Genomic DNA, 23,541 nt, shown 5'->3' with positions numbered 1-23,541 from the left:
ACCATCCCCCAAGGTTCAAAATGGATATTATGCTGATCCGGGGGGGGGGGGGGGGGGGGTTCTGTTATCTTCAGTAACAGAGTTTGTCTGAAAAGATGGGTTCTAAGGAAGATTTTATTGGGAGAGAGAGAGAGAAAAAGAAGTGGAAGGACAGAGAAGTTAAGGGAAGGAATTTCAGAATGTAGAAAATGAAACTGTTCAAGGTTCTGTCATCAATAACGACAAGGAAGGGATTTGCACCAGTGCAAGAATCACAGGACATGTGTTGGAATGGAGGGGTTGTGTAGAATATAATAATAAAGGTTACTTCATAAAGCGGGACTGAAAAAACTCATTCTGAAAATAATCAAGACTATTCACAGTAACTCAACTTTTATTGTGATGACCCTGATCTTTGTTTGTATGGTCCTGTGTCTGCATCGTCATACATATTTAGCATAAGTTTAGCAAACAGACATGAATGCAAGTTCTGAAGTTTAGATTACTATGTCTGAATAAAACTTCTCATCATTTACATGCAAGGAACTGCGCTCGCTGAGGCGGAAATGCCTCGGAGGCAGCATCGTGGCACAGCGGTTAGCAGGGACCTGGGTTCGATTCCTGGCTTGGTTCACTGTCTGTGTGGAGTTTGCACTTTCTCCCCGTGTCTGCGTGGGTTTCCTCTAGGTGCTCTGGTTTCCTCCCACGTTCTGAAAGACGTGCTGGTTACGTGCGTTGACCTGAACAGACACCAGTGTGTGGCGGCTAGGGGAATTTCACTAACTTCACTGCAATAATGTAAGCCTTACTTGTGACTAATATGTAAACCTTTTTTTAAAAATTGGAATGTTTCTCATGAATGCTAGTTATTGAAGCACAAGTTTCAATTAATGTAATTCTTTCATTTCTTGTTCCATTTTGGGTGGAGCTCCTTTCCAGTGAGATCACAATACTCAATAAAATGTTAACTTAACCATTTGAATATCAACATGCACCATAACAAATGCATTTTTGTTCCGACTGATATGCTACAAGTTTCCACCTTGTTTTTGTTGTAAATAGCTCAGGTAACTTAAGGCCGAAAGAAGTACACCGAAATGAAATGGAAAACATGAGTATCAGATGTAAAATTAAAACAGGTAAGCTAAAATCTTAAATAATTGAAGAACTGTTCGAATCAGTTACTGTTGAGAAATTTGTGTGTACCTAGAAAAATGAAATAATGTGTTGAAGCTCAAGTTAATCTTCATTGGAACAATGTACAAGGTTAATAACACGGAAAGGACATTTGAATTTTAACGGATTGGAAATCAACCAGAGAAAGAACTTTCTGGAATAGCCAATTTCTGCATTTGGAATTTCAATTAATCACAGCTGGGGTAATCTGTACATGCAGCAAATACAGAATTCTAGCTGTATCACCAGCTGGTGTCCCAGCGGAGTGGAGAAACAACAGAACATTGAGAATAAAGAAACAAATAGGTGCATGATGTTTTGGTCATTGGGCTCCAATTTCAATTAGCTTCAACCCACTGACTCAGGCTGCAGTATAACAACATAGCTGGCCATTCAACTTGTGAGCGTCTAGTCATGAGGCTATTTCATTGTGGATAGCAAGTTAGACATCCATTCAAGGATTTCAAGCAGGAGTCATTCTTAACAAGGAGTGATAGATAACCTGGCTAATTTTTCATTTTGGTAGCTCAGAAACGATCAATTGCAGCAACACCAACACCATTCGGGCTAAGATTAGTTAATTCATTCAGACTAGAGTCTTGAATCAAAATAAAACCATTCCTATTTTGTACTGCTCAGTTTAAACAGCTCACTTACCAACTAAACCAGTAGGAAGCACATTTTTAGAAAGTAAATTCAAAGGAAGATTTCTTTCCTATCAGTGCAATAATAGATCAAATAGAAGTCAGCAGCCTGACATGGATTTTTTGTCATCAAGTGCAATATGAATAACATAAAATTGATTTCAATAATCTGCTTTTTATAATTTGTGGTAAACTGAGTCCACAAATAAGGTAGTTGAATGCTAAAAGAAGGATCTTCTTTAAATAAATAAAGAAAGAAATTCAACAAGACAGTCGTATACAAAAGAAAATAGGAACAGCAGAACAGGTCTCTCGTGCAGAAAGAAGCCCTACCCAAAGCTCGCACATGCTCAGAAGGGAGACAGGATTATAAGAACACTAACACTAGTCCCCGTTAAGTTCCAAACCCCCATCAGGCCAAATATATGACTAAAGTAACGTCTTTACTGTACAAAAGTCAGTAGGAACTTTGCAGTTGCATTTTGACCTACTCAATACCCTTGGTGAATCGTGTAACAGCGGGCCTGGAATCAGAAGAGAAGAGGTAGATTGAGAATATTACATAACATTCCTCTCTCCTCCTCTCGCAAAATCAACTGGCAAAACAGGAACCACTTCTGGTGAATGTTCACAACAGCATTAACTTCTGCTATGTTATCTGCAATGGTTGCTGACTCTGAACTTTTCCTGACTCAGGTTATACCACAAGCGAATAAAATCTTGATGTCTGCGAACAACTCTTCCGTTTTGCAGTCTCGTGACCCAAGATACCCAACCACTTTGGTTTAAAATTATTCCCAGTAACCATCTCTGACTGTCAAAGTTTCTCATGTAGATCAGATCATCAGGTTTGAACTGCCTCTCTTTGGAATGGAAAGCAGGTCCCTCCTTCTGCTTCCCTTGTCTCCAGCTCACTTTCTTTCTGAGATCTGGGCAAAACACATCCAGATGAGACATTGGCCTTCTACCTAACGACTATTCTGCAGGAGAGAGCCCTGTAGTGGATTGTAGCATGATAAAATACTGGAATAAAAATCTTGAGATATTTGTTCTTATAGTATCTTATATTCTCTTCAATCCCTCCTTCAAATTTATCATTCCTTTGCATGAATTCCTGAAACACCTCACTTACGAATATTGTGCCGTTATCTGAAAGGAGCGTATCTAGTAACCCATGGGTTGTGAAAATTTAACATAGCTTCTCCATTATCACAGGAGCTAGAACATTACTCATGATACGTGCTTCCAACCATTTCAAATGTACATCTACAAACATGATTACAACATCCTCCACTTTCCCTCGCATGGCACAAGGCACTTCAGGGCTTGAAAAAGCGAGGAGCAGCCTGAGGATTTACATGCAGCTTACAGTAGTATCATGCAATGTACCCAATTCATCCCTCGAATACATCAAGATACTTCGTAACAACATTCTTGGTCACCATTGCGTGCGTGATCTAGCTCTAGTTCAATGGAATTTTGGAAGCCAGTCACACTCTAGCAAACTTAGCACCTTCCCTTTGACCAGATGGGTGGTGTGGTGTGGCTTCTTGCAAATTAGGGCAAAGGTATGATCTTTCCGACGCCCGTCCAAACACTAATCTCTGTCGGAGTTCGAACACAATAAGCTGGCACTTGGTTAGAATCCTACGTTGACTTGCATGTTTCCTTATTAATTACAAACGCGAAGGCCCTTGTGTTCACCTCCACCTTGATTTGCTCACCGAGTACAACTGTAGCAAAAATGGGCTCTGCTTGCCCCTCATTAACATGAAACATGTTATAAGTATGCTCCTCTGCCAGCTCCAAGCTTTCCATGTGGTGCATAGGTGGTTTCTTTAAATTTTTTGGTTCAGCTTTTGCCTTTCCCCTGCATTTCTTTGCTAAATGTCCTTTTTTGCTGCATTGGCATCCATAAACCTGCAATGGTTAGCACAGTGTGGGCCTCCAAACCTAAAACACTCTAATATTTTAACCTTTTTTCTGGAAGCTCTTTCTGTATTTGGTACAGAGCTCCTGCCTGGATACAGCATTAGCCTGCTGAATATCTCTGGCACGGCTAGCAGCCATTTCCATGCCCTGAGAAATTTCACAGCCATCTTAAAAGTGTGGTTTCCCCCAACAACCGACACTGAATGCTATGCTCGTTACTGCCGCAGACCAGCCTGTCTCTGAATATCTCTCCTAAAACTGTTCCAAAATCAGTGTTCATAAAGCTGGTGTGATTCTGCCCATAGCTGGCTACGGATTGACCCAATTTTTGAAAATGGCTATGAGATTTGAATCTTTGAACAGTCACTGAGGGCTTCAGATTGTGGTGATTCTGTACCAGAGTGACTAAGTCTTCAAATTAAATCTCCCTAGCTTCTGCGATGAGGCTAGGTTTCTCATCAATTTATAATTCCCTGCCGCACACACACTCAGGAGAATCGAGCGCTGCTTCATTGCTTCTACTATTCCATTTGCTAAAGAGTGCTGCAGCCTCTCCATATATTCGGTCCAGTCCTCACTTCGCTCATTAAATTCTCCGACCGCTCTGAACATGGCCATGGGGCTGTTAGTTCAAAATTCCATCAAATAAATCCACAAAGAAACTAGCTACTCACTGTATGCAAGCCCGTGTTGCCACATTGAATAAAAAAAGTTCTCTTTTATCTCTTTTGTTTCTTCCTTGATGCCAAAGATGTGGTAACTTGAATCCACAAATAAGATAATAAAACAGTAGTAACAGAAGAAAACAGGAGCACTAGAACAGGTCTAGACTTGCAAGACTTTCTTGCAGAATGAAGCCCTGCACATGCTCAGGGGGCAAAAGATTTCAGTGTTATCATATCCTAATTGCTGAAGAAATTATTAAGAAAATTGGTAATACAAAATTACAAAGAAATTACAAAGAAACTGATTATTTAACCTAGCTAGTCCATATTGGCTCTTTTCCTTCACTAGGCAGTGCTCCTGAGTGAGCCCTTGTGCTCATTCAGTTCCAGTATCCCTCTATTTCCCTTTCCTTGAAATGTAGATATTAACAGATTTTAGTTTAGTACAGAAGTAAAGAACGTCAGGAGGTGGGTGGGGGGGCGGGGGGGTGGAGAGAGAGTGCTGAGAGTTAACAACAGAAAAGTCTGTAAATATGGTAGAATGCAGGGGAATAACAGTGATAATGCATTGTAAAAGGAAATGGTAATGAACAAAAAATGCTGTATTTTCACCAATGGCTAAGAGAAAATTGAAACTGTTGAACTAGATAGAGTCCATAAGGCTGTACGGAGCCTAACCGAAAGATAATGTTCTGTTCCTCAAGCTTGAGGTTCAGTGGAACACTACAGGAGGCTGAGGAAAGGAAGGGAATAGTGGAAATAGAACAGACATTTAAAAAGACCAGTGGCTGGAAGATCGAGATTGGACTGAAAGGAGGCATTCCGCGAAGTGTTCATCCAATCTACATCATGTCTTTCCAGTGCAGAGGGTCTGCATCATCATCAGTGAATAAAAAGTACAAGAAACGTGTTGCTCAGCCAAGAGTATCTGGAGTTCTGGCAGTGAGTGGAGATAAAAGATCAGGTGCTACATCTCCTGTACTTGCACAGGCAGGTGCCACTGGGAGGAGTGGGTGCGTTGGGAGTGTTTGAGGAGTAGACACGTGGGATTGCAAAGTAAACAAATCCCTTGGATAGCTAAAAGGGAAGGGAAAGTGAAGATATTTTTGGTGGTGATATCACACTGGAAGTGGCAGAAATTGAGGACAAGATGTCCTTTTGAACGTGGAGACTGGTAAGTTGAAAAGGGAGGTTGTGGTGGAAAATAGGTGAAGGGGTTAGAGCAGAAGTGCAGGAAGTTGAACAGGCGTAGTTGAGAGCTCTGCCAACTATAGTGGGATGGAAATCCAGAGTTTTTTTTAAAGGGTGTAACCAGCAGGGTAGATTAGAGGGGAACCAGTAGATGCATTATACCTGGATTTCCAAAAGATATTTGATGAGGTGCCACACAAGGGGTTAATAGGGAAGATATAGAGTCATGAAGTTGGGGGTAATATATTAGCATGGATAAAGGATTGTTTAACAGACAGGAAAGAGAGAATGGGCTGTTTCAAACTGGCAGGCACTGAGTGCCACAAGGATCAGTGCTGGGGCCTTCGTTTTTAATAATCTATATTACTGATTTAAATGGAGAGACAGAGTGATGTGTCTCAGTTTGCTGGTGATAAAAAGCTGGATGGGAAAGGTAACCTGCAGAAGAACACGGAAAGGCTGCAAAGAAATATAGAAAAATTAAGTGAGGGGCCAACAAAATGGCAGTTGGAATATAACGTAGGGAAGCATGGAGTTATTCACTTTGGTTACAAGAATAGAAAAGCAGAGTATTTCTTAAAAGGTGGGAAACTTCTAAGTGTTGATGTTCAATGAGACTTGGGTGTGCTCCCTACAAGGAATGCAGAAAGTTGACATGCAGGTACAACAAGGAAGGCAATAGTATGTTGAACTTTATTGCAAGAGGATTGTAGTACAGGGATAAAGTCATCCTCATAATTGTGCAGGGTTTTAGTGAGACCAGATCTGGAGTATTATGTGAAACTTTTGATCTCCATATTTAAGAAAGGATACACTTGCAATGAAGGCAGTACAATAAAGGTTCACTAAATAGGTCTCTGGGATGAGGAAGCTGTCCTATGTTGAGAAACTGAAAAAAAATTAAGCCTTTATGCTGAGTCAAAAGAATGAGACGTAATCTCATTGAAATGTACAAGATTCTGAAAGGGCTTGATAGGGTGGAATTGGCTCCTTATCCTGAGACCGTATCCTGTCTTTCTGATTCCCCAATCAGCGTAAAAAGTCTGACAACACCAGGTTTTAGTCCAACCGATTTATTTGATAGTAAACTCACAAGCTTTCGAGGGGACTCCCTCTTCGTCAGGTGAATGGAGAGTTCTGGCTTTGGACAGAGGTTTGGACTAATCAGTTGGACTAAAACCTGGTGTTGTCAGACTTTTTACTGTGTTTACCCCAGTCCAACGCTGGCACATCCACATCATGTCCCCAATCAGCGTCAGACGCCACAAACTGCTGGCTCCAAGTGGAGACGATCTCTAAGAAGATGAAAAGATCTCCCACTCACCTGACGAAGGAGCAGCAAACGCTCTGAAAGCTAGTGGCATTTGTTACCAAATAAACCTGTTGGACTTTAATCTGGTATTGTAAGACTTCTTATTGTAGATAGATAGTTTGATTGACCAGTGGTTACCACACTTAACTTGCCTTTTTTTTGAACTGGGACATAATATTTGAAAAATAAAAAAGAGACCTGCAGTTTAGTGACACCTTTTTAGGAGCACTAGATGGCCCAAAGTGCTTTTCAGTCAATGAACAGCTGTAATCACTGCTGTAACTGAATTTGCACACAGAAAATTCCAACAAACAGCACTGTGATAACGTCCGGATAATCTTTTTTGTAACGTTGAGGAATAAATTTTGGCCAGGAACTAATATAACTCCCCTACTCTTCTTTGAAATTGTATCATGTGAGCTTTAATGTTCATCTGAGAGGACAGACATGGCCTAAATTTAATGTCTAACCCAAAATATTGCACCTCTCAGTGCAGAACTCCCTCAATATTGCATTAGAATATCAGCCCAATGCTCAAGTGTTAGAATAATGACATGTAACACTTTGAGACTCTGGGGTGAGAGTGCTACCAATTCAGCCATGGCTGACTAAAGTTTTTCATTTATAAAGCATCTTTCCAAGTGCTTTAAGCGAACTGAAACATTAACTCCATTTCTCTCTCCACAGGTGCTGCCAGACCTGTTGAATATTTCCAGCATTTTCTATTTTACTTCAGATTTCCAGCATTTGTACTATTTTGCTTTTATATACCATGGGGAATTAGTCTAGTGTAAATTATTGTTTTCTACCTTCCCAAGCTAGGAAACAAGTTTGTTGGATCACTCTTACTGCTATTTATAATTTATCTTCTTACAGCTCTCTCAATTCTTGTAATACTACTTTTCTTTATATTGACTTCTTTTGTTCAAAGAATAATTCTCTCCTTGCTGGGGTGAACATCTCCAAAAGGGACTGCTATTCTTTAGACTAGACTAATCCAATACTGGCCTGATCTACTGAGCACTTCCTGTCAGTATGGACTGAAGAATTAACAATGCATGTCTTCCCTGATTTTATTACCTCTTTGTCACCAGAGTGTGAAGACAATTGAAGCTCTCTTAACCACTAGTGCAGCTGAGCTTTGTAAAATATAGACAATCGGAGATTAACTTTATTTCATCTGTGTCTCAATTATCCTCTTTTATATGACTCCAAATCATTTATTGCTACTTACAGTATATGCAGCGAGGAGTTGCAGTCAAATAAAAGTGAATTTGAGCCATTGACTCAGTAATTTTGTACATCTTCACGTCTTGTGGTCAAGCTATTGTGTTTCCTCCAGATAATTTTTGTGTTAAAGTGAAATCCTTTAAAATATTACAGTTCAGTGATGTAGATAACAAATTCAAAAATTCAGCTAAGAATTTAATTTCAATCATGTGAATTAAGCACTTTTGAATTAAAGGTAGATTCAAGTGTTCAAAGTGCAAATATCATATAATTAAATATCAGAGAGCAGCAAAGTAACATGCATAAATTCAGCAGGTTGCCATGTCTGATCTGAAGTTGTACCTCTTGACAGTTTCTGGCTTATGCTGTGGCATCCACACCATGTAACGATTCTTTTAAATTAACTGATTTTTACCTGAAGCCATCTAGTACCATAGATTACAAACAGGAATCTTGAATTTTAACTAATTTGAACATTGATGCAGCATCAAAAGTGCAGAAGAGGATTCAAATAAGTTTCAGTCTTTATATGTGCTGTCATTAAACATGAGGGAACATTTCTACAATCTCGTGTTAGATTTTGAGTACATAATATAGCAACAGTACCTTACAACCCTCACATGCATGTACACCATAATGGAAGCCTGAAGCCTTGTCTCCACATATCCGACATTCAACATTCACTCCAGAGGTGGTGGCCTCCTCATTCGTAAGATTGGATTGCAAAACTGATGGGCTTGCAGCTTCCATTACATCTGAGAAAAAAATAAATTGGTTACAAAAAATTTAACATTTTTGAACGTTATACGCAAGTAAATCTCACATAATTCAGTTCAACATCCATAAGCCCTATTTACATTTTCATTTTCTCCCCTTTTCTCATTATCTTACTCTCTAATGATATGTAACAATGGGAAGCAAACTGCTTTCAGCTAAAGACCACTGCAAGTGTAGGCTGAGAGGAGTAGGAGATGCCCTGATCTAAATTAGAGATTGAAGTCACAAATGTATGGTTATGATATTATAAATTTTTAGGAACAACTGCTAGAAAAGCACATTTATTTAAAAGCTCTCTTCAGCAAAGGGACATACGGACAGACGGCTTGGCACCTTCTTGTGTCGGTTCCAAAAGCTTGTCAAAAGGCTTATCTCAAGAAGTTTCACAAAATACATTATTCAATGAATGTTCCATAAGTGTAAATGAGATCCTTCTACTTGCCGATTTTCTTTCAGAACGAAGATAATCAGGACTTTAATGAACAGCTAAAAAAGAACCCCCAGGTGAGAGGAAGGCTGCTTGAATGGCCAATACCTAATCTGGAAGCATGAATTTTCAGTCAAGGATCAGCTGTCTTTGGGTTTCATACTATAAAAAGGCTAGAAGCTGCTGAAACAGAAAACCATCTTAAACAACATGACAGACACACTTTGAAACAAAAACTCCTTCTCAACAGGAAGAGGATGAGGAAAGCTTCCAGAAGCAGCTTTCTGATTCAATAAGGCTACCAAGGGCGACAGGCTGCAGCACCATACAAGTGAAAACAGGAGCCTTCACTTACTCCCATGACTTGTTCAGAGTCCACTTGCAAAAGCAAACTCCGCAACTACAGAAGCCATCGCAGCTGCTAAACTAAACCTCAAGTTTTAACACCTTCACTTTGGAAAATAGCAATGGGCTTGCAACAACATTTCAAAGACAATGATTTGAAAGCTCAGCTTTAAGTATCTCTTTTTCTTTATCTGTATTTTAGTTAATAACTACTTCTCATGCAAATTTCCAGCAGTAGTTTTATCTTACTTAAGACTAGAGCTTATATACTACGCAATTTTTATTGATTGAATCAAAGTAGAAGGGGACTATTTACACATAAATTCAAAATGTCTGGATGGCTGTTTTCTGACGAGGAGCAATGCCAACAGCATGGGTTCAAATCCAGAGGCTAAGGTTATCCAGGAAGGTCCCGCTTTCTCAACCTTGTCCCTCACCTGAGGTGGGGTGACCCTCAGGTTACATCACCACCAAAAGGGAGAGCTCTGGTCCCCTGGGATTATGACAACATTTTATTAGTGTTTAACATTAATTTGAGTGTCAAAAATTTAACATAATCCCAGCTTGATGCATCTTGTTTCGGGAGCTTAACTGTATAATAGCTTCACAGCCTTTGCAGTTATTTGGTTTGATTCAAGATTAAAAGCAAGCAGAAGTGCCATTGTTTTCCCTTCCATTAAAAAGTATAAAAATTATATTTAGTGGAGTAGCTATCTACTCTGTCCCAGCAACAATTACATCTCCTTCCCAGAGTACAGTTTTCACAGTACATCATTCGAATAGCCTTTGTTCTCATATTAGCTTTGCTAGTGAGAGGTGAGCCCAGCATCCACACATGCAGAATTCCAGTCAGGGGCTGCTATCCAGTAGTCAACAGCACAATGTCTGGTTGATTTACCTCTTCACAAAGTATCGTGGCAATCTTGGAAGAAGTCAGTTAATTGAGTCAATAGTAAGAATTGGCTAAAATGGAGACTTGATGGAACTACTTGCCTGCTACTATTTTTGTCCATTTCCAATTGGGTATGTTAATGACACAAGAGAGAAAAATACTGACGTATTACGAAAGGGATTTGACACGTCCACTTGAATGCTATTAAGGACCCGTGCAATTTACAACCAATTAAAGATAGGCCAAATTTTGAATCCAAATTCCAAAAGTGGAAATGGAGTGCTAAGTCAGTGCCTCATGGAAGTCTTTTGTTGTTATTATTCAAAAACGTTGGCTCTCACAAGACACTTTTTGTTGGTACAATCCCAATAGAAAAAAAACGCACATCAGAATTGTAGGAAATTTATTTGCATAATTAAATTAGTGATCAATTAAATCAAGTGCTTCTATTATTTTAGTACAGGGAGATACATTAATATAAATAGGAATACGGTATTTTCTAAGGTCCTAAGAGAAGCAGAATCAAAGAGCAAATATGCTATATTAGTTACAAAGAGACTGTACATTATTCAGCCCTATCTACACAAGTATCCCCCAAGGCATCCAGATACTTTGCAATCAAATGTTACTTACCCTTAATTACTCTCAAAATTAGAGCATTACTTATAAATGATACAACAGCTACAATAACTTTAAAAAACTAATATTATTAGTTCATTACCTTTTTGGCTACTGGAAGCTGTTTCACTATCTGGTCCCAGGGTTTCATATACTGCAGTCTTTGAATCCACCCCATCATCCCCCTCCTCCTTAGAATCTGATGACGCATCCTGTAGCTTTTCCATGACCTACTACCCACTTCCTCAGCAATCTGACTCTTGAGTCATATCTTTGACGTGTGAACTTTTGGCCCAAATGCAAACCGGTTAAAACCACGATAAAACACATTCATATACCTGATGAGAAACAAACATATAATTTTAGAACATGTTTCACCGCAACAAACAAAAGTCATTTGAACTTAGTTTGGCAATGAAGTGATCTTTTAAAAGAGAAAGGATTATTTGCACTTTAATTCTTAGATTGGATAAGTCTGTGATAGTGTTATCCTTTCTATCAGTATTTATAATAGTGGTGAATTGACCTCCACTCACATGCTTGTGTATCATTTTAATTAAGATAAAGGCTCATTCATTCCTGTAACCTCACCACTTTGTAAAAATGCTGACACAACTCTCTCCACACACTCTCATACAGAGGAAGTTTGAAGCAGCTGCTATTGCCTCAACATTCATTGCACCATATCCAGCTTTAAAAAAAAGCCTTAGAAAAGCTGAAAACAAGTCATATACATTTTTAAAAGATAACAGACGTTCCCTTAAATTGTTCATACCTGCATCATGTTATAATCTGTCAATCACAAATAGTTTTTCGTTGTGCAGTGACTGGCATGTCTGAATTTTTGTACTAGCAGCTTTGTAGTCAGCCATTTAACAAAAAAAGTGGCGTGGTGTCTGATTGGCACAAACAAAATAATTGCTGAAAGCAAAATGAAAATTTCTTTCATACTTCCTGCTGCTGGAATGTAATTTTTTCTACACAAAAACTGATAGGAACGTATATTTTAAAACAATTAAAAGATTGAAGATACATATGAAACAAATTCAAGCAATAATATTATTAGATGTTTACAACACCTGTTTTACTTGGGACAAACCCTGGCATTTAACACACAATTTTGGAAAGAAAAATCAGAAGTCAATCATTTGAAAGAGGAAACTGTCCCCTCAGTTTCTGAAAATACAGAATCTTAGTCAATGTTAGCTGTAGCTCAGCTCACTTGTAGGTTCAAGTCTCACTTGAGAACAAAAATCTAGGCTGACGCTCCAGTGTCGTACTCAAGGAGAGCTCCATTGTTAGAGGTGCTATTTTCTCTAACTCTAAACTGTCCCAGCCCCACAATACACCAAGATATCTGCACTCCAACAATTTTGGCCTTTTGCGCAACACCAGATTTAATCGCTCCATCTCGAGTCAGCCTATTTTTAGCAGCTGAGGCCCCAAGCTCTGGAATTTCCATCCTAAATATCTGCTTCACGGTCCACCTCTAAGGTGCACATTAAAATTTACCTCTGATTAAACTTTTGGTCATCTACCCCAGTGACAGCTGGGCACATTAAGAGATAAAGTTCATTTGAAATTGCTCATTTTACTGCCCTACAGGCACTATATAAATACAAGTTGTCTGTTGTTGTTGACTGCGTCACAGACCTGAAAAGATCAAGGGGAAATGAAAGAGCATACTGTACCACAGTCATGTACAAAAAAACCTATAATGACTTTGCTTAAGTCTGTTTAGCTGTGTGGCAGTTTGGCAACCTGACTGGAATACTGCCAAGAGAACTGGTAACAGATTAAGGAAATGACAGCATATTCAAGAACTTTGGAGAATAAAGACATTCTGGAAATGGGGCAACAGTTGCAAGGTCAAAGGGGTCAAGAATAGAATGTATTTCTGAGGAAGGCAGAGGATAGCACTTTTAAAACAATGTCCCAGGAAAAAGGAAACAACTTACCATATCACCTAGAATGGGAGGAGAGAAGAATTAGACCCAGAAGCACTTGATATGTTCCAGCTAAATTCAGGTATCGATGGTCAAGCCAATCATATACCAGACAAGTTGAAGTCTATGCCAGTTGGCCTTGAGTGATTAATGGGTTCAGCAAGAGGATGAGAAACAGTAAAGGTTTTTGCCATGGTAATGGAATACTAGAACAAATTAGCAGCTGAAGAATTACTGTACGTCAATGGCCAAAGATTAAACTATTACACATTTGAAACTTCATACAAAAATCTTCTACACCATCAAAGAGTGCCCATCATGCTCCAGCACCCCATCATTTATTTATTTGTCAGTCACAAGTAGGCTTACACTAACACTGCAATAAAGTTACTGTGAAAATCACCTAGTCACCACACTCCAGTACCTGGTATACAGAGGGAGAAATTAGCATGGCCAATCTACCTAACCAGCACATTTTTTTCCCAGATTGTGGGAGGAAACCCATGCAGACACAGGGAGAACGTGCAGATTCCATACTGACAATGACCCAAGCCAGGAGTCAAACCCATTTATTTGTAGCCAAGCTGAGAAATTAGAACAAAAGACTTCAAAAGAAAGACACATTGCTGATCCTCACTAATATTAGCTGTTGTTAATTAACAATTTAATATGTCTTCATATATGTCATAATAATGAAGGAAAAAACTGAAAATATTGGATTTTAAAAAAGACCCAAGCTTTTTCGGTTACCAAGCAGGGTACTTCCAAAAGCATCTCTGGGACAGGCAACAGAACGCAATGGCCATCTCATCATGAGAGTTGTGTAATGCCCAGTTGAATTTGTGTGGATTTGCTCCTCACATGAAATACACAGAATGGGTTAAAAGCCAACTGAAAAGCTGCTTCAAGTTGTCAGTGCGCTCTGAGAGAACAAGTGCTGGAAGATGGACACAGAAGTAAGGCCAGCAAACATGCAATACCCCTGGAACTGCCATTTCATAGGTACATGTCAAATCATTTTCTCTCTCTCTCTTGGTCTGTGGACGTAAGCCAAGTCAGCAAGGAACGCAGCAGAAAAGAAGTTTCTCCACTAAACTACAGAACCCTGGAATCGTAAAACTAACTATTCACCTGAAGTCGACTCTATTGGAATTTTGAAATTGATTATTTGCCTACTGAAGTCAACACTGCTGGAATCTTAAATCACAATGCTTAATCATCTACTCATAAATCAAGGACTGTTACGTATACCTTTTTTTATATTTATTTACTTTGAACTCAATTCTCCCTGTAGTCTCTATGAATGTATATGCATGTGTTTTACCATTTCTTCGCCTTTGGTAATTAATAAGCTTACTCTGTCTTTAACTCAAGAAAGCTTGATTAAATTAGAATCTTTTAAAATATAACTGTTGGGGCTAGGAAAAAAAGCAGCACCCACGAAAAAGGATATTTTCTAGACTTAATTTTGTTGCAACCAAAAGACATAATTGCAGCAGTTCCTTGGGGTAGTGTCCTAGTCCCAATTATCTCCCCTCGTACGGTCAGAAGTGTGAATATTCACTGTTGCACATTGTTCTGCAATGAGGACAGGGAGCCAATTCAACCCTGCTCACCAGGATTGTAGCAATTTGGAGGTGTCCCATCTGGACAGTGACAAATTAAGTTTATTTATTACTGTCACAAGTGGGCTTACATTAACACTATAATGAGGTTATTGTGAAAATCCCCTAGTCGCCAACTCCAGCACCTGTTCGGGTGCACTGAGGGAGAATTTAGCATGGCCAATTCACCTAACCAGCATGTATTTTGGACTGTGAAAGGAAATCGGAGCACCCGGAGGAAACCCATGCAGAAACAGGGAGAATTTGCAGACTCCGCACAGACAGTGACCCAAGCTGGGAATCGAACCCAGGTTCCTGGCACTGTCAGACAGCAGTGCTAACCACTGTATCACCATGACAAATTGAGGGGTCTTCACCCAGATCAACAAATTCGTAGAACCTCAAACAAAGTAGGAATTTTTTGAATTAACAGCAAATTAAATTAAAAGAAGCCCTGAAAGAAAACAAATAATTTGTTATGTAAGTAGATCCAAGCATATACAAACAACAAAGTGTTGGATCATATCCACTCATGGTGGCAAAAATCCATAACTGTATGTTGTCGTTGTCAGTACTGAAACAAGTCTACTTGAACCGAAACAGCATGTGAGCTGTCTAAGTATTACAAACAGCAAAGAAATATATGACACAGGAACAAGTCCTTCGGGCCTCCAAGCCTGCACTGACCATGTTGCCCAACTGAACTAAAACCCCCTACCCTTCCGGGGACCATATCCCTCCATTCCTATCCTATTCATGTATTTGTCTTGATGCCCCTTAAAAGTCATTACTGTATCTGCTTCCACTATCTTCTCTGGCAGAGAGTTCCAGGCACCCACCGGCCTCTGCAAAAAAAACCTGTCTCGAATACCTCCTTTAAACCTTGCCCCTCACACCTTAAAACTATGCCCCCTAGTGATTGACTCTTCCACCCTGGGAAAAACCTTCTGACTTTCCACTCTGTCCATGTCTCTCATAATCTTGTAGACTTCTATCAGGTCTCCCCTCAACCTCCATCGTTCCAGTGAGAACAAACCAAGTTTCTCCAATCTCTCCTCATAGCTAATACCCCCCATTCCAGGCAACATCCTGGTAAATATTTTCTGTACCTGGTCTAATGAGGATTATTGTTACTGGATCTAATAAGAATTGGGAATGGGTGCAGGCTTGGTGGGCCAAAGGACCTGTTCCTGCGCTATATTGTTCTTTGTTCTACTAGATATACTTAATTTCAAATTAACCGCTGAATACAATCTTTATGTGTTAATCATGTGCCATATATAGAATATATACACACAGTATTTCACCTTTCACGTTAGCTTTAAGTAAAAGTTTTTGACAATAGATTGGTAATGTAAGGGCAATTTCACAATACAGGTTTCCAGTTAGAGTTTACCTGGAGTGTTGTCCACAGTTTTGGTTTCTCTACATAATGGGTGATAGAGGCTTGGAAACTCTTTGAAGGTAAGCTGGAAGAATGGTCCATTTCCTTGGATTCATGTCGCACTATCTGTAACCCCCATGACTTGCCTGGGTTTGCAAAACCTCACTTACTGTACTGTCTGGAAACAATACACATCTCTTTAACCAATGCCTAACGCTCTTTCCACTCACATTGTCGGTATCTTTAAGACTTGAATAGCAGGTTAGTTGTAAAGAACCGCATTCTAATCAGTAATCTGTAAACTATGTGCATTGTTATATGCTCTGTCTGAGGCCAGAACTCTCCATTCACCTGACGAAGGGGCAAACCTCAAAAGCTTGTCAGTTTACTATCAAATAAATTGGTTGGACTTTAACCTGGTGTTGAGAGACTTCTTACTGTGTTTACCCCAGTCCAATGCTGGCATCTCCACACCATTTACTTTGCAGCAGTGTAGACTTAGAGGTGAAACAAAAACAGAAAATACTGGAAGTACTCAGCAGGTTGGACAGTGTCTGTCAAGAAAGAAAGAGAAAGCCAGATTTTACAAACTGTAAACACTGAGGCATTCACTGGTGGAGTGTCACAACAGCACTGCAACTGCCAACATGCACATGCCTGCACCAAGTATAACGTGGAGTGCACAGTACAATGTGGGAAAATGTTGTTCACTTTGGTTAGAATAAAAACAGAGTATTAGTTTAACAGAGAATGACTACAGAATTCTGAGGTATAGAGGGACCTTGGTGTTCTGCTGCAGGTACAGCAAAGTAATCAAGGAGGCCAATGGAATGCTATCCTTTATTACAAGAGGAATTGAAGAAAAAGTAAGCATGTTTTGCTTCAGTTATACAGGACATTGGTGAAACTACATCTCAAATAGTACATGCAGATTTGGTCTCCTTATTTAAGGAAGGAAGGAAATTCATTGGAAGCAGTTCACAGAAGGGTTACTAGGCTAATCCTGGAATGTGCAGGTTGTCTCAGGTTGGATAGGCTAGGCTTGTATCAGCTGGAGTCCAGAAGGGTAAGAGGTGACTTGTTTGAAACATACAAAGGTCCTGAGGAGGTCTTGACAGGATGTATGGGGAGAGAGTGTTTCCTCTCCTAGGAAAATCTAGAACTGGGGGGCACTGTTTTAAAATTCGATATCACCCTTTTAGGATAGAGATGTGGAGCTTTTTTTCCTAAGGCACAGATAGATTCTTGTTAGCTGAGGGAATCAAGGTTATCAGGGGTCGATGGGAAGTGGAATTTGAAACACAAACAGACAACCATGATCTTATTAAATGGGCTCGAGGGCCAAATGGTCTACCTCTGCTCCTAATTTGTAAGTTCATATGAATACTGGAACCAAGCAGCCTCTGCTGATGTGTATGCTGCTTTTCAAAGCAGCAGGGACTCAAAGTTTGTGAAGTTGGGCTAACTGGGTTTGCAAAACCTCACTTACTGTACTGTCTGGAGACAACACACGTCTCTTTAACCAATGCCTAATGCTCTTTCCACTCACATTGTCGGATCTTTAAGACTTGAATAGGAGGTTAGTTGTAAAGACCTGCATTCTAGTCAGTAATCTGTAATGCTGGTTTTACAGATGTTTGTTTAGAGTTATTATCAATGTCCTCAAGGTGTTTCGTCTGTTGTGTTCAGCAGCTCCACATTTCCAGGAAGGCACCAGCAGCAAGAGGGCTCTTTCAGAGGTAAGTGACAGACATTTTAAATGTTCAATTTTATTTTTAATTGTATATGGCTTTTTGCATGGCTCATCTTAAGACTTCTTAAACTGACTTTTAAAAAATTTGACATTCTAAAATCCTGACATGTAGTGTTGTAAGATGCCTTCAAAATAACAAACTAGCTTTCTAATACTTGCTGCAATATGTTAAACATTAAAGCTATGAAAGAAACATGTCTATTCCACCCTGCGCACAGACTTGTATAATTTTTGTTACATGGCACCTCATTACAGGAATCAGAGTCTGACTGCACGCTCACAGACTGATCAGGAAGCAATAATGTAAAATTTTCCGACAAGGACTGACTGTCCACTCCATAAACAAGACTGTGCCAGAATTGGAGGATCTCAGTTTGGATGTATCACAGACCTACTGAGGAAGCGCCCAGCTGCAGCCACCAAGGCAGCTAGAAAACAACTGGTGTATTTGGATATTGAGAGAGTGACAAAATTCCTCTCTTCTCAGGTAATCAAATAAAAGAAAGTGAAACAAGTGCCAATTCTCTTTTACCAGCAAAGTACCATTGCAAGTCTTTTGCAGGAGTTACAGCCAATCAACGTAAATTTCAGGTGCTTAGTGCAAGACACTGAATATCATTTGTACTAACTGGCTATTTTCCTACTGTTGTAATGGTAAAATAGTTCTGGTTAATAAAGTGATTTTGAATAGTTTAGCATTAATACAAGATATGCAAGAACAAAAAAAAACAGTAATTTATAAATATAAACCTTTCATTAATTAACACAACATTGCTTGGCCCTCTATTAAGATCCTTCAGAAATGTAATATGACTTCCCTGGGCATGATGAGCTTTCTTCAAACAGACATGAAAAATAAATATCACTTTGGGCATGTTTTTTTTTGCGGGGGAGGTGATACAATTTCACACTTTCCCTATCTGTTCAGAGATCATTCCAAACATTAAGTGGGCCCAAACTCCAAAGGCAAATGAATTTTACAACAACTTGACATCATTTACTCCTGAACACATCATCCAGCCACTTCAAAGACAAGTGTACTGAAGTCTTAAGTTATGTATGACATTTATTCCTCCCCTCATCTGTCTTACACTTTTCTGGATGTAAATTGGTACTTTTCAAAAAGTCAGTTTTACTTAGCTTGTCTTTTGCCCAATCCTACCCATTTAATTTTAAACGATTTATTAATTACCGTAGATTGTGGCAAATATGTCACCCTTTGAAGCCTCAAGAAATTCTCCCAAAAATGGGATCAACTTAAGTGCAGAGTATAAATTGTGAACCGCTGGAGTTGGTGGTTGTCCTTTTGAAATATGGAAATAGCAATTCAAATTAAATTAACCACACTCAACACATTTTAAAAACCATTGGATTCATTGCCTTTGGCAATGCAAAAAGTCCACTGAACTCATTGAGTCATTTTGGATATGGCAACATTGTTTGGATCCCACTCTCGATCAAATGCAGTGCTTCCAGCCTCAGAATTATTCCTTCACAATTAATCATCTTGTTTGTCATCCACTGAACTGGAAATTTTTGAATGATCTAATTGCATTTTGTGCATTCATAATATCCCATAATTTGGATTATAAAATCAGAGAAAACATTAACCAAGGTACTGTGCATATTTCCACTCTTTGTGAAATCTTTTTCTCCATAAACCATCCACCTATTCCACTCAGCAGTGCAAACATGATCCTTGAACGGTGGAGGTAGAAAAACTGCAACGTGGGTGTTATTCCTTCACAGATGCTTCTTGATCCCAACAGTTACGAGGTATCTGAATACGCCCCATTCTAATAGTTGCGTCCTTTGCATAGGCCAACAGCACAGCTATTTCACATATTAATCGTCAACTTCACTCCATTCAACTGCTGTCATGGAGATGCATAATAAAACCCCCTGTCCTCATTATGGTTTTACATCTGAAAATTAGTATAGGCTTTAATTTTGCTCCAGCTGCCATGCAGGCTAGTCCCATCTTGTTTTCTCACATCCTACTGTTTTCACAAGAACTATTTTCACACCTTTCCACTCCATATTTCAGTTACTGGGAATATCGAAATTCATTTAATCCATTTTACTGATGCGACTTAATGGTAACCATGTTTTTGCTGCTGTATGATGAAGATCGCTGGAAGCTGGTCATTTTGGCAGAGGTCTTTGGTAGATTCCAAGTGATCTTGGTCTTCTGCAACAAGACTACATATTTTAATTCAAAAAAGTGGCTACACCAACTAGCAGTTGTTCCAAAACCTTTGCTGGGTTCAGGGTTTGATTTGGCCCAGTTAAGTGCTGGGTGTAACCATTCTGACAATTTTTGAGGACTCATTTCAATGCATGTTTCTCAAGATCAGGCCCTTGGCTGGTCATTGTTCTCACGGCGCATTTGATCTTGGACATCTTCAGGGTAAATTCCTCCTCCTTCCACTCTCACATCAGTTTCTCACTAACACTGAATTCCCTCACTGCAGCACAGTTAGACAAGTTAGCAAACGTTACAACTTTTAGCTCAAAACCAGCTTTGTGTATTTTATCCATTGTATCAGAGAACCTACTGGTCCACTTTATGAGCTTATCTTAACCTCCGGCGTATTTTCTTGACGATGCTGCCCATAATGCCTGCTCAATCACATGCATCGAGTTACAAGGCAAATAAAACATGCATTTCTGAGGTGAAAAATTGAGGCCAACTCCTAATGAGTATAGCATTTCTTTGCAGAAAAGGAGGAAGGCTGATCAACTTATAAATTGAGTATAGGCCTAAACATGAATTTTAGCACACAAAGCGGGGCTGACTTATCCAGTACAATCTATAGAATGTCAGTGTCTAGAAGAGATTTTTAAAAGTATTATAAAATACTCACTTGCCTCTCATTTGAGGACTATCATGAACTGATAGCATAATCCATTAAGGTCACTGTCAGGGACTGGGTGCATGCCACTCACCTACAAAGTCCCTAGACGGTTGGCTTATGAGGACAGACTGAGTAGACTGGGGCTATACTTGTTGGAATTCAGAAGAATGAGGGGAGATCTTATAGAAACATATAAGATTATGAAGGGAAGTTGTTTTCACTGGTGGGTGAAACTAGAGCTGGGGGCATGGCCTCAAAATAAGGGGGAGCAGATTTAGCAGGAGGAACTTCTTCACACAAAGGATTGTGAATCTGTAGAATTCCCTGCCCAGTGAAGCAGTTGAAGCTATCACATTGTATGTTTTTAAGGCAAGGATAGATCAATTTTTGAATGGTAAAGGAATTAAGGGTTATGGTGAGCGGGTGGGTAAGTTGAGCTGAATCCATGAAAAGATCAGCCATGATCCTATTGAATGGCGGAGCAGGCTCAAGGGGCCAGATGGCCTACTCCTGCTCCTAGTTCTTATGTTCTCATGTGCTTATGTGTAGGGACTCGCTGTTCCTCCTGATGACAAGCCAATTTGCAGCCAGAAGTTAAAAATCTTGCAGCTATTGGACTAGGTGAGTAGTTTTCAGCGCACTGAGGGGCCAACCCTGCTGCTTTAACACTAGCTGCAAAATCAAGTCAATGGGCTCAGTTCTGATAAAAGGTGATCAGCCTGCAACTCTTTTGCTCTCCAGCAGTATTTGACTATTGTAGACTTAAAAGGTAATCTGATAGAAGTAAATAAACAATGGGTTAGATAGTGTGCCTATTGATTAATCCAGTTTAACAAACTGAGGATCAGGTCATGAATTTTGATGGTCCCAGTAACTGAAACATAGAATGGAAAGGTCTGAAAATAGCTCTTGTGAAAACGGTAGGATATGAGACGAGGGGACCAGCCTGCATGGCAGCTGGAACAAAATTAAATCCTATACATTCTCCATTATACTCAATCGCAAGCCAAGGGCTATGAGTCAATGGGGGTGTTTAATATCTTCACTGTCCTTCTGAGAGTCTCCCATCATGACCAAATTGCAAATAGAATCATTTCTTCTGGAGTCTCACCTCAGGTGATGTTCCGCCCATTAGAGCTAGCTTTCAGTGATTAGCGCTTCAATGCTGGGTATGCTGGCTTGCGAGAAGATGGTGCTATCAGATCATCTTTCTTGCCACTGAATTTGGAGGGTCTTGCAAAGATGTTACCTCGCCAGTGCATTGAGATACCTGCCGTAAGAAAATTACGATCCTCTTCGAATTAGCTCCCACAGCATACTTGGCCTAGTTAACAATGGCAAGATTCTTGAAAACGTGGCTCATCTTCCATATTTGGAGTTTCTTCTCAATGAACAGACATAGATAACAAATTCATCATCAGCCCTAATATGTCAGTTCAGCCTTTGACCAACTGAAAAAAGAGCATTTGAGAACCAGGATCTAAAATACGTGACCAAGGTCACAGATTACAGGGCAGCAGTGATACAGTGTCTTCCTATATGCTCTGGAGACTTGCATAACTAAAGCCGACATCTCAAAGCACAGGAAAAGTAGTGCTAGCATTCCCCTCTCATCTGTGATTGCTAGACTGGCCCCTGGTCAAGCAATATCTTGATTTTATAATTCTCATCCTTGTTTTCAAATCCATCTGTGGTTTCTCACTTCCCTATCTCTGTAACCTCCTCCAGTTCCACAACCCTCTGCTGAAGTTTAGGAAAGTAAGAAGTGATTCGATTGAAATACACAAGATCCAATGTGTCTTGACAGAGTTGATGTGGAGAGAACATTTCCCTCTTGTTGCAGAATGTAGTTCTAGGGACCACTGTTTAAAACTAAACAGTCGATTTGGTTGGAACTGAGGAGAAACATTTTCCTCTCAGAAGAGCGAGTCTCTTTGGAACCCTCTTTCTCAAAAGTTGGTGGAAGCAGGATCTTTGAATATTTTTAAGGCAAAGATAGATAGATTCATGATTAGCAAGTGGGTGAAAGGTTATCTGGAGTAGACAGGAATGTAGAGTTATAGTTACAATCTTACTGAATTGCAGAGCAGGCTCAAAGAGCGAAGTGGCCTACTTCTGTCCCTAATTTGTATGTTCATATAGCTACACTTGTATCATTTTGGCCACTTGATCATCCCTGATTTGAATCACTCTACCACGGGTGGCCATACCATCAACTGCCTAGACCCATAGCTCTAGAATTCTCCCCTACACCTCTAACTCAATTTCCTCCTTTAAAACACTCCTTTTATAATGCTCCTGCAAAGTGCCATGGGATTTTTTAATCACACTAAAACTGCTGTGTCATAAGTTCTTGTTTTAGGGCGAAGGTCAATTAACTCTACATTGGCTGAGGCTGAACCTGGAAACTCAGGTGGATTCACAGAATGATATTTTATTTTTGAACTTTCTCTTATACCCATTTTCTTTCTCACTCTTGCAAGTATCTCTCACACATACTTCCAGTTGAAAGAACAAGATTCAAATTCACTAAAAACTTAGAAAGGCATGTTTATTAATCAAACCAATAAGACATACTGAAGCACTTGTTGCTTCATGTGACATGTGATTTGGCAAAGGCAGTGCAGAGTCTATTTAGATGACTGCATAATATGAACTATAAACACTTTCAGCTTGTAATGAAATCTCAGCTTTAACCCTTTGAGAGCCGTAACAAGTTCACTAACAATCACACAGAAGTATTTAAAAAGGGTTTCGGGAAGCTCAGTTTTGCACAACTCCACTCAGCTGAGAAGCCTAAATTCACTT

At 39.6% G+C, this 23,541-nt stretch overlaps 1 protein-coding gene across 1 annotated transcript in view; it reads right to left on the bottom strand.

The window, feature by feature from the left end:
- Positions 1–23,541, bottom strand: part of LOC145357119 (peroxisome proliferator-activated receptor delta-like) — a 62,001-nt gene that overhangs the window by 30,341 nt on the left and 8,119 nt on the right. The window contains exons 2-3 of the mRNA XM_080210268.1: positions 11,292–11,526; positions 8,736–8,884 (exon numbers count right to left, since the gene is read on the bottom strand). Of these exons, the coding sequence (XP_080066394.1) occupies positions 8,736–8,884; positions 11,292–11,415 (273 nt within the window). The 5' untranslated portion in view covers positions 11,416–11,526. The remainder of the gene's footprint in view (positions 1–8,735; positions 8,885–11,291; positions 11,527–23,541) is intronic.

Source organism: Carcharhinus amblyrhynchos, chromosome 22, assembly GCF_965287045.1.
Source record: "Carcharhinus amblyrhynchos chromosome 22, sCarAmb.v2.hapA, whole genome shotgun sequence".
NCBI lineage: Eukaryota > Metazoa > Chordata > Chondrichthyes > Carcharhiniformes > Carcharhinidae > Carcharhinus > Carcharhinus amblyrhynchos.
The sequence above is the reverse complement of the archived record's forward strand: the minus strand, read 5'-3'. Positions and strand labels throughout refer to the sequence as shown.